A 17,502-nucleotide genomic window follows, 5' to 3' on the forward strand; every position below is an offset into this window, starting at 1 on the left:
TGACTGTTGGGCATTAGGAAATCTATAGAAGGACAGAAGTTTGGGTTGAGTGATTTACTAGCTATGCCCTTTCAATAAGGGTGCTTTGGGAATTTGGAGAAAAAAGAAATTTCTATTCCTTTAGGAATATAAAATCACATAGTCGATGTATAATGTTCTAGCAGTGTTGTTGCAAGCAGCCCAAAAGAATGGGGTGGCTGCCTGGTTTTAGAGAAATACTTTTGGTAGAGGTGAGGCTTAGGAATATAGTACTCTAATACACATCTGTGCAAACCGGAGCTCTGGTTGTACATAAGTGACTCCTGTTGTTCTRAATCTGCACAAAGGTTTTTTAGGCTTTCGTTAATCCCTTTGTGTGGATTGTGGTAATAGAAAATCACTCTTCAGATTGATGGTGCTTCATAGTTTGACAATATACAGTGCTAAATAATTGGCATAGATTGAGAAGCTTATAGGGGTTCTAGTACTATCTGCATTGAGACCTGCTGTGACAGTAGTTTAAACAATAACCTGTATAAATCGTTCTGACATTTGGTAGCTTTGCCTACCAAAAGCTGCACTTCCAGTGTTAGATACAATTTTAATGAAGAAATCATACATGCCCTAATTTGTGCTTCTGTGATTCATTTCATTGCAGAATCAAAGCACTTTGCACATCCTGATTTATTTAGCTTAATGAGCTATTTTATCATTCTCAGTTTTACAATTATAAATAAAAGGAAGATGGGATTAAGTGCATGTGCACAATAGGATCTTTCAGTTGTAGCTACTTTGAGGGTATGATATGCTTGTATCAAAGTAACTCAATGATAAGCTGTGCTATTTCTGATGGAAAATCCTTCATGTAGTAGCTCTGTTGACTCAAATGCATAATGGCAAAATACTCTTGAAAGTTCTAGAAGTCAAAATGGGTCAGTGGCATAGCTACGACTAAATCTAAACACAAGTATGTTGGAGAGGGTAGATTTTTACTTTGTATTCCTCCCTATAAGAGGTTAAGCAAGAGGATTTATATGTATTTTAATGAGAAAATATTCTTAGTTTTCCTGTCTTTGGTTTACGTTATAACCTCTTACATAGTTGAAGGTGTCCTTGTTGAAAGCTTCTGCAATGCAAGAAGAGCTTTTAAAAAACAAGGCTGTATCGGTAGTGTGATACTGTCCCTGGTGTACATGAGTTTATTTTGCTACTTCTGTTTTGTTCAGGCAAAAACTATGCTAGCTGGGTCAGAGATCACAGAAGTAGAGATTTAGCTAATTAAACATTGGCCCTATTGCTGACTTCTAGCTTAAGGTTTAAGCTTGAGTCTGTTAATAATGGGAAGATGATGAATGGCAGAGCTGGGGAGCGAGGTGAGTTGGAGGCAGCACCGTGAGGCTTGTGTTCTGAAGGGGCGCGGACTTCTTATCATAGAAATTCTATTTGCAGCAGAGTAATGTTCATGGGAGGCTGCCCGAATATTCTGGGTAGAGCTGTTAGTGTAACTTACTTGCACTGGGGTTCAAACTCTGGTATGCTGATCCCCCTCTTGTGTTTTTACTTTAACCTATTTCAAAGACTGATAGTAAAATAAGCACTTTGTGTGTATTTTACGGCAGGAAGAAATGAAGTGACTTGCATTGTTTGTGTAACCAACACTTGTTTCAGGCATCTGATTTCAAAATGAAAAGTATGTTCTTAGTTATTGAGTATCTTGTTTGAAACTATCTTTGCCCTGTAGTTAAGGTTGGGACAAAAACTGCTCGGTAACTCCTGGACTCCTAAAGTCAAATTTGAGTATGTCTAACTTGTAGTGTCCTCAACTTGAGCAGGTCATGGGCAAGCAGAGCCTCTACTCTCTTTTCTTGAAGATGAGTCCTTGGCTCAATCAGTTCTTGAATATTTAACTTCTAAAATTGTCTTTGAAAATCAGTGAAGTGCTTTCATGTCATATCTTCTAAAAAGTTTGTCCTAGAAACTTCAAATTTGTTTGCTTATTATGCAAGTAGTATACTAAAATGACATTCACCGCTTCATGAGGTGGTTGTGTTCCTGTATAAGACCCTAGCTGTTGCTCAAGTCAGGCACATCTCTCTGCACTTAATTTCATCTTTTTCTGAAATGCCTTTCTCTAAGCTGTTATTATTTCTGCTTCACTTTAATGTTTTTCTTCACTAAGTAAGTTTACAGAATAATTCTTTGCTTTTTAACTTCTGTTACCTTTTGTTTCCATTAGTAATCCACCTTTTAGCAAAGTCTGTGCTTCTTTCAAGAGCAGGATGTGCAGCTTCCTTTACAACCTTAATACTAGACTTGCTAGCAGCCCTTTGCTTGAAGAGCGTAGTTTTTAAGCATGAAACCCACTATACCTTTTATGTGAAATGTGGTAGCATAGAACTGAAAGTCACTAAAAAGTTTCTGTTAATTCTTGGTGAAAATATTGAGCAGCATGGTGGTATAACAGGGAGACTGATCTTAAAACTAGCGAAAAGAACTTTTTTTCTGAGGTGACTGAAAAAATTGGTGTCAATAACTTACTTTGATCAGAATATCAGTAAAATGTTCCAGCTACTCCAAGGAACTCTATTGGTTCGGAATATTTTTTGGAATTCCAATCAATTTATTGTTGAATTCATTTAAAGGAAAGAAATCTATTGTAAATACATCAGACAATGTCTGGAAGCTAGGTGTTAGCAGCTTTGTAATGTTCTAAGACAAAACTCATATTGGTATTGCTAAAATTCTTCCACTTGGTACTCTGTTAAACTGCTGCATTTACAGTGAATTCTAAGCACGGGGAGTTGGTGCAGAGCAGCTGATGAGGACTCTCAGCCTGCCATTGCAGTATTATGCCTGTGCAGACAAGCTTATGAATGTAAGTAGTGAGGGAAATCTCCAAAGACCTGTGAAGCGGACACTACTGCAGACACTAAAAGCCTTAAACTTTAAGCACAGGTGATTATTTTAAGCATCGGTTCATGCCTATTTACTGTTTTCCTGTTGACTTTATGGTGGGTATTTATAATTCTTCTTTTTTTTCCAGAATGTATTATTTTTCCCAAATTCTTGCAAAAAGAAGTAACTTGAGAGCTCAACAACGCCGAAAGACTTTGATACAGTTTTAGGGCAGTGTTACAGCATTCTGCATTATCAAGAATGACTAGGAACCGCACACTCCCTTGAGCACTTCCAAATGCACACATTTTTGAGGGCTAGGGTTTGTAACTTTAGAAGATCCATCGTTCTGTGGATGTCTTGATTGGGGTGCCCAGATACTCTTTACGAGAGGAAGAGGAATGTTCAATGTAACATTTTTCGATGTTACTTTATGGTATGCACCTAATACAGGAGTTTGAGCGCTGTATCTAAACAATACAAAATTACAGGTCTGTAAGGATGACTGTTATAAGGAGGCTGATAGTGCTAGCACTGTAAGGAAGGAAGAGGTTTTTTCCAGTGTTACTCTTCAGCCTTGCTTTCTGTTATTTACCTTGCTACAACTATGGACTGTCACCAACAAATTTTGTTCTCCCTCTACCTTCTCACATATTTACTGAGTATGCAGTAGCTAAAAACTACCCTAAAGGCTACCCTTTTAGGCTGTGAATCAGTTAAATGATGAAGTATATGGTGCAAGTGTAACCTTGTTCTATGGTCTTTGTGTGCTAATGCATTTGGAGTCATGAAAGCCATATTAAACTGAAGATTGAAATTTTGCTGTCTCAAGCTTTAAATTTGACTGTTTCAGAAGTACCTTTGTAATGGTCTCTTCTGAATGAATGGATTAACTATCTTTTTGTATAGCATTCCAGTCAGGGGGTAGACTAGAGAGCACATTCTTTGCAATGAGTAGGTAAGGTGTGTGGTATTATTATTATTTTTTTTTTTTTTGTGAATGTGGAATGCAGGAACACTRTAGTTAAGGGAAAGTAGTAAGAAATAAGATGATTTTCCTTCAGGTGATAACAGAGCCTTAGTGACTGTATGGCAGCATCCTTGCTTAGTCTGTATCTACAGATCTAAACTTCAGGGTTTTTTCCACCCTCAAAGAACTATTTTTTTTAAAAAATCATCTTGATAATGCAGGCTGCTCTTCTGTGGTAGTAAGTGACTTTTTTTTTTCCCTTTCCCCTCCACAACACTAAGGAAGATTAACAGTTCTCCATTAGATTTGTCAACATTTACTTCTGCATCACATGGAGAAATGAATATTGTATCCAGGGAAGGTTGCAAGTCATTGACTGTTTTAGCACAGACAGCTTTCCTCTGGATGGTTGAAATAATGTAGCCATCCTAAAACCCCAGTCTCTTCTCTCAGAGGTTTACTGCTTTCTGGAGACCCCTTTAAATGAGACTCCTTTTGCTGAACTATTCTGAACTATTCTGATATATACAGTAAGTCACTGAAGAGAGACTGAAGATTTCCTGCCTTTCACTGTTCTCTGTGTGCCCAGCAGCTGAAGGGCAGACTACTCTTGAGTCAAGAGTCTGGTTTAGGATCTATTGAGCTCCTCCTTGTTACAGGCCCCTCTTTCTCCTTTAAGTGATGCTAGTGATAGTAGTAAGAGACTATAGTACTTGTTCAAAGCAAAACATTTTTCCTGCCTTCCCCACCCTTTCGCAAGTTTTCTGACTCTCTAACTGATTATTCCAAAATAAATTATTTTGTACTCAAGAAGGTAAATTTTTAAACCCCCAAGTGTGCACCTTTCCCCCTTTCACAGGCTTTCCCTCCCACCTCCAGCCTTTGTTCTCTTCATCTAGCACTGCCTATTCTGAACTGATCCTGTGAATGTTTCTAGCAGATAAGCGWCACGCGGCAGACAGTGACATCTTCSTTCTCCCTCTTGGCTGTCTGACCGAGTTTGGTGCATTTGCACCTGTTGGTAATACAATCCTCTGAGAGAAGCAGAAAATAYCAGTGACCGTCCTGGAGAGACAGTTTCCTTCGCATGCAGTGATGCCCTGTTAATCAGTATGCTTGCGGTAACTTTTTCCCCTTTGCTTAAAATTGTCCTGTCTCACGGATGTCAACTTCAAACTGCATTGAACTGTTTTGCTCTCTGCTGCCCAAAAGTGAGTTTTGCCTGGGGAGAATTTAAGCAAACTATTGAATTGTTTAGCAGACACATGTTTGAACAGCATCTTGAGTGCGTGTCAGTGTTTGAAAGGGAAAACATAGACTGTTTTTTCTCTGGGAAGACCAAATTGAGCACAAACTGCTTTTGATGATCAGATTTTGCTAATTCAGATTTTTATTTTATTTTGGGTGTTTGTACTTTGTATGATGCATTTTTTTCCTATGACAGTTTACTACTTGATCTTTGTGCTTATCAAAGCACTTACTGATAGTTGTGCTATCTGAGAGTCTTCTGCAGCCTCCTTTGCAATTACTTCAAGAATTTGAACTGAATTAAAAACTGGGCAGTCTTTCAGATGAAACCTATACTGCAATTTCAAAACAGCTTGTGCTGTGAGTTTCAGTCAGGTCAGTCTAGAAGCCCTAACAGCCATCCGCAGACCATAGACAATTCCTAGAGCAATCAACTAATGTACTATACCATTTGGACAGGATGAGCAGACTTTTGGCTTAGCTAGAGAAGGCCAGCATGTGCTTGTCCTGTGAAGAGTGAAGATTTGTTTTTCTGTTTGTAATTTTGGGCTTGCAGCTTTGGCTTTTGGATTTGTGCATATGAAGCTGAAAAATTCATGGAGTACTTGAGAAAATAGCTTTTAAAAATACATTAATGATACTAAAAAGCTCTTACTTAAATTTTGTTTCTGTATGAAATTAAATAGTATCTGCTATTTGAGTCATACTTTAGCAAAAATGGAGCTGTTGGAAACTTCTGTATTCACAGAAGTCACTAAATGTTACGCATTTGGAACAATCTCTGAAATATTTCTGCAGTGTCCCAAGGTATATACCTTGTACCTGAGGTAATACATAGTGATTAACATCCATTGCTACTTGGGTGTTAAATGTGCTTACTTTCTAGTCAGCATCAGAGTGTTACCCTTTTGAGGAAGGGAAGGCTGTATTAATATACACAGCTGTAGGAAGCTGCTGTGCTTTGGCTGGAGATGTTGAATGATTTGACTAAACTTTGAGAATACTGTTCTTGGTAAATAAACACTTTGATTTTCATGTTTGTGTGTCTTTCTGGATACGTGAAAAGATTTGACAGGTGCCTTGCCATTTGGCAAGGCTTTTATTAAAGGCTTTATCATTAATCAGTCTGTTACTAGTAAAAGAAGCCTGTTGAATGTGCAGAACACTGAAATATGGGGAGGGGAGCAGAAAGTAATAATAGTCATGATAAGGTGATCAATTTGACTTCTCACAGAATGGCTGGATTCATGTGGCCTTGATTTCTGTGAATTGGTGTCCCTAATGCTCTGGCAGAGCTTAATGTCAGGAACCAAATGATATGTACTTTCCTCTGCTGCAGTAGGAGCCCACTTTTATCTGCGTGTGTTTGTGTGTGCGCRTGCGTGTGTATAAAAGTCTCCTCCCTTGCTTAGAGGGCTTTTAGCAGACTTGAGGCATCATGTTTGATTGAAGTGATTAGACTGAGAAGAATTTTTGAAAATAAGTAAATCGGATATTGGACACAGCTTATGTCAGCCTAGCTTAAATCTATTAGCCGTTGAACTGTGTTTTTCTAAAAGCTCTCATTAGGCTAATGAAGTATGTCTTGTTGCCTTAAAAACATCAGTACATAAGATATGTGCCATGCTTTTGTGCCAAGTGCTTTTCATAACTACAGATGCTAAAGTAGTTATTAATGCTATTGTGAAAGTATACCTTGCATTTTAAAATGCTGAATTAACAGCCAGCACTAAGGATACCTTCAATTTCCCACATCAAGGGACTTGGTGGTATTCTGCACAGCTCAGTGAAGATCTCAGCTTAGAGTAAGCAAAATAATACATATACATAAAGGTTATTCCCTAAAAAGGGAGCAACAGTGTGTTCTGTGTAGTGTTTGGTTGATCTTGTACTTTTTATGGAGAACCAGGGACTTAATATAGCTGGAAGGAAAGTTCAGAGAGCTGCTGAAATTAAGAGCATGAGAACGTCTTTATGAAATGACTGAAATCGCTATTCAAAAAAGTAAGAGAATTGAAGTTTCAGGATAAATAATTTTTCCAGGGATGAGCTAAGAGATGAATAGACCTTAAAGGTCTGGTAGCATTTAATGATGTTATTTAAATGTATATCTGCTGCTTAGGATAAGAGAGAAGTTCAATGGAAACTTCAATATGAAGAAGTAGCTACATGATGAGATGCAAATTCAAGGTATATGGGAGTCCATGCCACTTATTTTTGACTTAATTGAGATGTGAGACTGTGGAGCTTGCTATAATCTGCAGTTACAAATGTTTTTGTTCTTAACATTCAGTGTATAGTTTTCACTAATTGCAGTTGTTCATGTTTGTCTTAAGGACTTCCATTTTGTTTGGAGAAAAGCTGTTACCTCAGAAGGAGTTGCTGAGGCTGAGATGCAGTGGTGGGTGGGACAGAACTGGGACACATTTGCCTTACCGTATCTCCAGAATAGCATGTCAGACCACACAAGTTCCTAGCCTGCTGTCTTCTGCTCTTCTGGTGGTAAGAGTTAGCTTTAGAGTGGCTAGTTCCTTGCTAATGCTTCTGCTAATGCAGGTGGAAGAAAAGCGGCAAATTTATATCACAACAGCAAAAGCAGAGTTTTATGATTGCCTGCAACCTGGAGAACCTTTCTTCCCTGCATATGAATACACAAATATAAATGTGCCTGTGTGTGTATAGATTGTGTGTACATAAATATATGTGTGTGTGAGTATAAAAGCTTGTTTGAAATAATGGCAATTTCAGGGCTTCACATCAAGTGCCTCTTACATCCCAAATAAATACTGCTGCTGGCGCTTACGAATTGTAGAGGAATTTGCATGGGAACTACCATTCTTCTCATCTCTGCCCAAGAGTAATGTGGCATTCATTGAAAGGCACTGAATGTAAAAGAGTCATGATGTGGAAAAATGGTGCAATTTAAACATTTAACTCCAACATCTTCTAATGAATGTGTTCTGCCAGGTGTGAGATGTTTCTGCTAGGATATAAGGTGAGGCTTAGCTCTGTGTGCTCTGCCTTGTGTGTACTTGCTGTTGAGACATTTTTCAGTTGAGAATACATCTTGATTTGTTGGTTACTAGTGGTTGCAAAACTGACCTAGCGATATTGTAGGCCTGACTTGCTAAGGAGATTTCTGGGTGAAAGAAGTTAAATTTCAGTTTGCATCTAATGGAGGTGGATGAAACAGTGTTTTTAAAACTTAATATGTGACTATGATGTATCGCAGCCTATGAGGCTGCGGTAGACAGGAGGTCTGCTCCTCCTTGGTGGAGGGAGCTATGCTGTGATATGCTTTTCAGCAAAGGTGATATTTGAGTTGTTAAGACAATGATTCAAATTCTAATCACAAAACTGTTCCCAACTGTGTAAGTGAATCTTAACCTATTAATATTGTTACTATCATGACTGACTGTTAAGGCCGGGCTTTTGGTTGTCAGATCTTTTTGCATCAAAAAGATGCTGTATCCAGCAGTTCTACTCAGGGGAACTGTTCAAGGATGAAAATACAAAACAAATCTCTATGGAGGATATAGCTAAAGCAGCATGTGGTTTGCCACTTGTACCTGTGTTTTTATTGGTTTCTCCAAAGACCTCTTATCTAATATACTTACTCTTGTTAATTCTCATAAATATGTTTGATACTTGTGACAATATAGAATTTTCTCAGATATATTGTGTATGGTGGAGGGGTGGAAAGGGACTTAATTCTTTGTCTTTTGCTTTAATTTTTTCCCTAGTAATAAGCATTGCTACAGATACCCTGTTACTGTGTAACAAAGAATAAAGTTGACTCGGGTTCATTTTAACATACAGTAAATAGCTAATTTGTTAGCTTCCGCTTTGTATGACATATCATCACCCATTAACTATTTGGCTGTTTTGTTCTGGAAGTAATACATATATAGTGCATTCTCTGTTTCTAATTTCTTAAAGTTATGCCCTCTAATAGTTTTGATAAAGGAGTATCAGTGAACTGTATATGAAGATTTTTTTAGGAACCTCATGGAAACATCTGTAAGAAGGCAGAAGAAGATAATGTTGAGGAAGCTTATAATATTTTATGTTCATTTTAAATTAAGGCTTTTGTTTTTTTTATTCCTGTTCTTTAACAGGCTTCCTATTTGGCATGTCTTTTGTAAAGAGGGTCTTTCATCTGCGGTACAATATGCTCCAGGTGATGCTTGTGCCCTGGCAAATGATGATGAAAATATCCAAGAAAAGGTATGCTAAATAAATGATGTTGAGTAACTACTTAATCTGACTTGTTGTTAAAAAATACATGCGCTGATTCATTTAGTATTCTTTGTTAGAATATTTAATGTACTCAGGTGTCCTGTGAACTCTGACACTGTCTCAGAGTTCTTGTTTTTTCTACTTCAAGGTTTTTGCTATTATGAGACAGTATATTTAGATGATTTTTTTTTTATAAAAAGCTAGCAATGGTAGTGCAGTTTTTTCATTTGAGTGCCAGGTGTTACAAGAAATGAATGTTAGGGATAATATGTGGATCTGCTGAGGCCATGCTAAGAGGTGATGGCCTGCATGTGTCTAGGCCACAGTATATAATTTACATCTGTGCAAATCACCTACTGCATCCATGATTACTATCCTAAAGAGAAGACTTAAGATGGGCTGTCTGTTATGTCTGTCTTTATCTGTCTTTTCCTTTTGTTTAAAACTTAACAAAAGCGCAAAGATTTGGGAAATCTTATTAAAGATTTTGTCCCTTATTTACATTATTCAGCACTTTAGGCTAAATTCAGTGTAGTTGTTTCACCTTGAGTAACTCCTTATGAGAGTAATGTATTTCAATTTCACAGTGAGCTCCCAAGCAACTGAGTCGTTATAAAGTCATAGTAGTTCCAATTTATTTACATAGGTAAGCAATCGGTCTGTATTCTTACCATTAAAGAAGAATCTCTGCGGTCTACGAGAAGTCTTACGCATGTGCCTATTACTCGTGACTAGGCTTACAGAGATCTCTTCCTGAAGAGGAGCAGTCTTGCAGCCCTTGATCAAGTTTCTGAGATCAGTTGTCTCTTGAAGGCATTGATGTGATTTAATCTTAGGGTTTAAGATGTGAGCTAATAATATTTGGGGAAAAATGTTGCTTGCCTGTTGTCTTTAAGATTTACTTGTTCAGTTTTGTACTCTTTGTGCCTTAACCCTCTCAAATTAAGATTGAGCACAGTTATGATCATGTAATCTTGTACAGCGGAGCTGTCCATTGTGGGTCTGAACRTCAGCATTTTAGATTTTGACAACAGGATTTTAGATTGCCATTAAAACAAGGGATTATATAAACTTCTACCAGTTTTATTGCTACATTTTAAAATAGCACAGCAGGAAGAATGTTCTAAAAAAATAAATTGCATATGTTGTAGTTGCTGTACTCGGGGAGAATTTCAGAGAGACAAGTATAACTATTGTTAATTCTACACTCTGGTATTTTTAAAACATTTTTTTCCTCAAGTACACGCTCATTTTGGTCTCTGAATTTGTTGCACTTGATTATAAATCTTAGTTGTAAAAGAGAAACTTACTTTAAAAGGTTGCAGCAGACTTGTGAAATTATTCTGGCTTTGTAAGAAGATTACTGTATGAAATGTGAATGATTAAATCTACCAAAATGTTATTTTGTAATTCTCTTAAGTGATTGCTTTAAATCTAAAAAATCATTTTGGGCAGCATGAGTATAGAGAGAGTTTGTCAACGTGGGGAGCCTTTGCGAAGGTAGAGGAGAGCGATTAACTTGTCTGAGCACACAGACTGAATGTCTTAAGTCTTCACAGGCAAATTCGAGACCATCTTCACATTGTCTTAACTGAATTGTTTTAACTTGCTGTAGGTCTTATACATACCTGGACTGTGGCTCTGAAGGTTCATGTAGCTTAATTTTCTGTTGAAGTTCTAGTAGTGATGATAAAGGTAGTAAYATTTAGATTATTCTCTACCAAAGCTAAGTCCTTGTCAGAATAGCAGGCTTATGTTACTGCATTTTTCTTACTGTTTTACCTTTTAATGTATTAGGGGGAAGTGGCTGGTCCTACTGGAATGCAGCCTTCAGAACATGCAGACTCAAGTAAACAGAGTTACTCCACGGAAGAGATGCTTGATGACTGTACCAAATCTGACCAGGCAAGCCTTTATTTCATTACTCTCTCCATACATTCTTCAAATGCTTTTTGGATTTTAGTGTCCTTCATTTTGATTGTCTAAAGCTCTTGGTAACTCTCTTTTGTTGTGATACTCATCGTTCCGATGAAGGTGAATACCCATGAGCTAACAGACCTTGCAATTCCAACATGTGCAAGTAATAGAATAATGTAGTATTTGAAGGTACTTATTTAATAAGTCTTTCTAAATTAAAGCTGGATGTTGTAGGTACGGATATCTTTATTTTAAAAGAAGTGCATGTGCGCACACACACACACACACACACCTCTATCTATACTAATGTACAGTGTTGCCATACTGGTCGTCTGTCTAAAGTCTTCTGCATAGGTCAAACTTAATGATTATGCATTCTTTTTTTAGCCTTGATCCATAATGGCTTTTGTCACTGATTTCCTTTGTATATTAAAATGCAGCGCTTTCCAAACAGCTGTTTCAGTAAAATACTCCATTGATGATTCTAAGTCATTGCTCAGTGAAGTGCTACAAAGCCTACCATTATAGTTAACTTATTTGATAAATATTTTTTTGTTCGGCAGATTACAAGACAACATATGTAATCCAGTTAATTCTTGAAGGAATACGAAGTATTAAACAAGAACCACTTGTCAGTCTGGTCTGTTTCGGTGGTTTTGCGCTTTCCTGGATTCAGGAAGACTTATTTTGATTATGCTGTGTGAGAGCTTAAAAACTGAAGGTTTAGAATAAGTACAGCTCAAGACTACTAGACTGTCAGAAGTGGTAAACTACTCTGCTTTAGTTGCTCTAAATCACTTCAGGACTCCCTGGGGTGACAAAAATCAAAAGGCTTCACAAAAAAGGTTTAGAATGAAAATGCTAAATATAAGTGGTATTTTGACAGAGCATGCGAGTGTAACTGTTTATTTCACTTGCTGATCTATTCAGGCCTGTTTTTTCTTGGCTGTCCCTTCATAGGGAGGCATGGATGAAGTTGACTTTGCGTATGCTTTTTTTTCCGATTAATATTTTTATGCTATTATTGGAGTTGACCAAAGCATGTTACAGGCGCCCCAAGGTAGTACTGAATACCACCTAGGTTTGAGGAAAGACAAGTTCTTTCTAAACTGTCCGGTTTCTCAGTCTAGTTTTCAGGTTCATTGATTTTGGAAATCTGAGTTATTGAACTCAAGTCTCCATACGAGAAACTACTCTATGAACACCTGCCCTATTTAAACTTTGGAAAACTTAGGTTCATCTCTAATGTTTTCACAGACTACAGAAATGGATGAAGCAAGCCAGCCTGAAGTTGAGATTCCACCTTCAGTAGATTTAAATGAAGCTTCGCCTAGCATAGCTGCAAGCACTGAAAACGTTTCCAGTTCAGCTACCTCAGAGATATCTCCAGTCTCGCAGTCTGAGTAAGCTTTTTGTTTTTATTGTTTTGGTCTTTCAGAGACTACCGCTTATTCTGGTTGTGTTAGAAGGATTACTTATTCAGGTTCGTTGGGGGTAAGGAACTGTTCTCTTGCAGACTGTTGCACCACACTTCTGCTGTGCTTTGGTTTGTGGTGTCAGAGCTAGTGGAATATGCCATCATTCTACTCTGCCTGGAATAAGAGTTGTGTACTTGTCTGAAGTGTCATGCTATTGTCACTATTGATTTTGAGCAGCTGCTTTGAAAGTATGGGGGGGAATCTAATGTCTCTGTATGCTAGATGAACTGTACTGTGGAAGCCCTCAGGTCTCCAATGTTAGTATTTCTGCCCCTCACAAACATGCTTTTACATCAGTGATAAGGCACAGATGTGTCAAGGCTGCTTTAGTGATGGCCTATGCTTCCAATTAAGGATGAACTTTGTAGGACTTCTCTCCAACAGTTGCAACAGAACAGTCTGAAATAAGTTCTGCTAGTAAGAGTCTCTTTTGATAGAACTGCAAATTATTAGTATTAAAGCAACTGAAGCAGTTTTTCCGTCTGGTATTTTGTAGTGTATTACAAGGTGAACTCTGCTGCACACAGCCTTGGAGTGCTTTCCTCCTCCAAGATATGGTGTGCCTAACTTTTTTCCCCTTCTCTTGTCATGTTACAGACTTCTGTACAATCAAATGTGAATGGTAGTATAGAAATGCATGTGTATATACTGGTAGTCACTTTCATGTGGGCACCTTAATGTAGGCAGAATTCACCTAGGCATGTTATTGTGTGTGAAGTTAAAATATTCTTCTGCTCATCTGCTGATACTCTAATATTTTGTCAGATAAATTTTAATACATCTAAAGTCATTTATTGCTTGTTGCTCAGATTCTCAGAAGTCTTTMTTTGCTTCAGTTACTATGTGGCGTAGATTTCTAGATCAGTTCCAGCCTCTGTGTGTATGTCTGGATCCAGTGTTTCTGGTTTACCAAGTTTAGTCTCATTACAATAGAAATGGTCTGAAAAATCTTGTCTGACTATTCTTGCTAGTCTGTTAGGGCTAAGATCTAAGCATCTTCTGGTGCTTTAACTACAAGTCTTGGAAGATCGAGCTCCCAAAGTGCATGCTTTTTGAGAAGCGAAACTGCAGTGTAATTTCAGTTTGGGCTTTTTATAGCTTTTGTTTGTTACTGTACTGACTTGTTTGTGTGCTATGATGCGGGTCCTGTTGTCAGCTCTTGAAAATTTCAGTATCTTATGTTCTTTTAAACATGCAGCAGCTCAGTATCTTGTATTTGTTGAAAGTAGTCTTCTATCAAAATTGAGGAAAGCTAGAATGATGAACTCTAAAGATGGAAGCGAGGAAGCAGATGAAAATTAAAACTTGTTTGGAGGACCTAGTTGATTAGTTAATGCTTGGCAATAGTATTCTGATGCTAGTACCACAGGAAGAAAGGGCAGGATGAAAATAGAGAAATGCGCACTTTTATGTTCTCTTAAACTTCAGTTTGGTTTTAAATAGTAATGTGTGTATTTTTTTCTATGCAAATTAACTTTAATATCCAGAAAGTCTTGTCTTTTGTTTAATATGGAGTTGGATTACAACATTTTCAAGAGTGTTGCATGTTTGCATTCATTAGACTGCATTCTTCCTGTTTTGGAAGGTAATTCATGTCAGTTTAACAAATTCCAGCTCCATTAAATATTGTGGGCTTGATACACTGGCAGGACCTCTTAGTCATAATGCTCAGGAAAGARTTTTATTCCAAGCCATTTTTGATTGTAGCTCATCTGTCTAGACCTTAGTTTTGGGAAATCTTCCTGAAAAAGTAATTCAAACTTCTCTTCTGGCAGTAAGTGAAGACAGCTGCCATGTATAGTGAACTCAGTATTGGGCTTTAAAAGTAAAGACTAAGGTACTAACAAGTGAAGATACTCAGAGGAGAGAGGATGCTACAGCTTTTAGGCTTGTGCTAATCATCACCTGCTAGAGTGAATTACTTGGAGCCATTCAGGTGCACCCTATCTGCTAAGATCAAGAGTATGTGAAGCCTTTTAATTTAAATATTTGTCAACCTTTAGTCATTAAAGGGTTAAGTGCAGAGCTAAAATATGTGTGTSTCAGATGTGTGCCTCTCACCAGTTTCACTGAAACTGTTCCACGATCACTGCTAATAAATTCTTTACTTGTATTTGTAGGGCTTCCTAGATTTTCTTTCATAGCAAAAGTCTTGAATGCTTGTGTGTGGTTCTTTCTCCCTCCTCCCAAACCTTTGTGATATGAAAGGTACTAAAATTGGCTCCTGGTGTTTGTTACTGCTGCTTCAGTTGATCATAGCAGTCGGAAAATCAAGATTGGCTTTTAAGTTGCTGGCATGCTGTTACGCTTGTGAGGGGAAGAAAGCATTTTGCAGCGCTCTACCAGGATATTGGATTAACTGGATTGTTGCTGATGAATGCTTATGGTGAAATTCAGGGGGCAGAATAAGAGCTCTTATTTAGATCAGTGTGAAAGCCATACCTGCACTGGAGAAGGCAGGAGACGAATCAAGTCAAAATTATTTGTCCAACTTCCCCTGCTCCTATCTACTCCACCTACTAAAGAACATCTAGGCAGACTTTTTCCTTCTTTTCTTAGCAAGTTTCATTTTGGGAGGTGAAGTAATTAAAGCAGTGGGCAGATTATCTAGCCATTTTGAGCCCTTTATATAGCTCAGATAATTACCCCATGCTGGATTACCCCTCCCTCCCCCCCCCAGCAGAAAAATCTAGTGGAAAGGAAGTCAGGCTGACTCACCTGCATATTGTTATGCCACTTCTTTCTGGGATATGTTTAGCCAAGTTCTGTCCTGTTTGCTGTCTACTGACCTGGGAACATTAGGAACATCTGGTGAAAGGGGAGTGAATGTTCCTGGCAGTCATATAGCTGTGAAGCTGTATTTAGTTGGTAGTGATGATGAAAAAAGTTATCCATTGCGATATTGGTAAGATGAGAAGCCAGCTTTGAAAAAGTTCCTTTGCTGAAACTAATAAGCTGACAAGGGGAATACTTTTTTGCATTGGTACAGCCTGAGTGTGCAGTTCCACAAGTGCAGCGTACTGTAGTCCTCTTCTCTTTACAAAAGTCACAGAGTAGGTGGGGTTGAGATGGACCTCTGGAGATGATAGGATCCAACCCTCCTGCTCAAGTGGGATCTACTAGAGCAGGTTTCCCATGACTCTGCAGTCAGATGCACAGCCTCTCAGGCTAACCTGTTCCAGTGTTCAGCCACCCTCACAGTAAAGTGTTTTCTTATGTTTAGATGGAATTCTGTGTTTCAGTTTGTGCCTGTTGCCTCTCAGTTCATTGCTGGGCCCTACTGAGAAGAGCCTGGCTCAGTCTTTACACCTTTCCATCAGATAGCTATATATACTGATAAGATTCTGCCACCCCCCCCCGCCCCGCCCCGAGCCTTTTCTTCTCCAGACTAAACAGTCCCAGCTCTCTTAGCCTCTCCTCATGAGAGAAGCTACAATCCCTTAATCATTTTCTGTGGTCCTTTGCTGGACTTGTTCCTGTAGCTTCATGTCTCTTGTGACCCAGCACTCCAGATGTGGCCTCACCAGTGCTGAGGGGAAAGATTGCACCCCTTGACTGGCTGACAATATTCTTCCTAATGCAGACCTGGATTCTGTTGACTGTCTTTGCCACAACAGCACATTGGTGGCTCATGGTCAACTTGCCATTCACCAGGACCCCTGTGTCCTTCTCTGTAAGGCTGCTTTCCAGCTGGTTGGTCCCCAGCCTGTACTAGTGCAAGGAGTTATTCTTCCCTAGGTGTAAGACTTTACACTTTTCTTTACTGAATTTCGTGGGGTTCCTCTCTGCCCACTTTTCCAGCTTGTCAAGTTCCCTTTGAATGGCAGCACAACTGACTGGTGTCAGCCATCCCTCCTAGTTTTGTATTTGGTTTTGTATTCTGTTTTCTTAATTATTTTTGTGGGACTGTTAATTTTTTTTCTTTCAAATATCTTTAATTTATGTACTTGATAAGTAGGGTTACTTGTATTGTCAGAAGGGTAAAAAGCATATTATTTCTTTCCCTTCAGTGCAATAGAAAATTCCCGTGCTGATATCCCTGTAGTCAGCTCTAGTGAAGCTGAGCAGTCAGAACCTGACTGTGATATTGGTGGGACACTTGAGGCTGACCCTCAGAGTGAGCCTTCCTCTTTTGTCAGTCCAGCAGAAAGGTGAGTATTGAAGTAGGTTATAAGATGAATAGTTTAAAGGTAACTGTTCTTTTTCTGTCCTGGCCTTGCAATAAACATTTGCATGTGCTTGCTTGTCTTCATTTGTGTGTTTAACGTTGTATATGACTGAAAAATGTGTGATGGTTTATTGACCTTAATACTTGCAAATTTTCAGCCTCACAGGTCAACAGATAGAGAACATATCATCTTCACATGGCAAGGGAAAGACAACAAAATCTGAGTTTGAACCAAAAGTCTCAGCAGCTGAAAAGGGGGCAGATGAACAAAAATCCGCTTTGAATGCTTCTGAGAACTTAAAAAGGGAGGTAAGCAGTCAGTGGTATTGTCCAGAGAATACACACAGGAACATAATGACCTCCTAGATGATCACCGGTGTTAAAAATGAGTGATTTCCATTGCTTTTCTGTTGCCACTGTATGAATTCAGAGCTCTCAAATCATGAGCACTATATACAGTTCTGGTGCTGTCATCTGAAGAAGGGTTTAATTAAGATGGAAGGGCAGCAGGGTTAGTCCATTGATCTGTCATGCACTACACTTCTGCTTAACTATGTGGTTTTGGCTCCTTTCCGAGAATTTTCAATTATAGTATATATGAAATAACT

The 17,502-nt window shown here is 38.4% G+C and overlaps 1 protein-coding gene across 3 annotated transcripts in view; it reads left to right on the forward strand.

The window, feature by feature from the left end:
• The window catches only part of SUCO (SUN domain containing ossification factor), a 44,261-nt gene that overhangs the window by 2,789 nt on the left and 23,970 nt on the right, over positions 1-17,502 (forward strand). For 2 of the 3 annotated variants that reach the window (XM_085300261.1, XM_085300262.1), the window contains exons 2-6: positions 9,211-9,319; positions 11,129-11,236; positions 12,506-12,651; positions 16,737-16,877; positions 17,053-17,203. In XM_085300261.1, coding sequence (XP_085156387.1) covers positions 9,211-9,319; positions 11,129-11,236; positions 12,506-12,651; positions 16,737-16,877; positions 17,053-17,203 — 655 coding nt within the window. The remainder of the gene's footprint in view (positions 1-9,210; positions 9,320-11,128; positions 11,237-12,505; positions 12,652-16,736; positions 16,878-17,052; positions 17,204-17,502) is intronic. The other variant, XM_085300263.1, reaches the window with a different exon arrangement.

This window comes from Rhea americana, unplaced genomic scaffold, assembly GCF_003343005.1.
Source record: "Rhea americana isolate MKP2758 unplaced genomic scaffold, rheAme1 scaffold_162, whole genome shotgun sequence".
NCBI lineage: Eukaryota > Metazoa > Chordata > Aves > Rheiformes > Rheidae > Rhea > Rhea americana.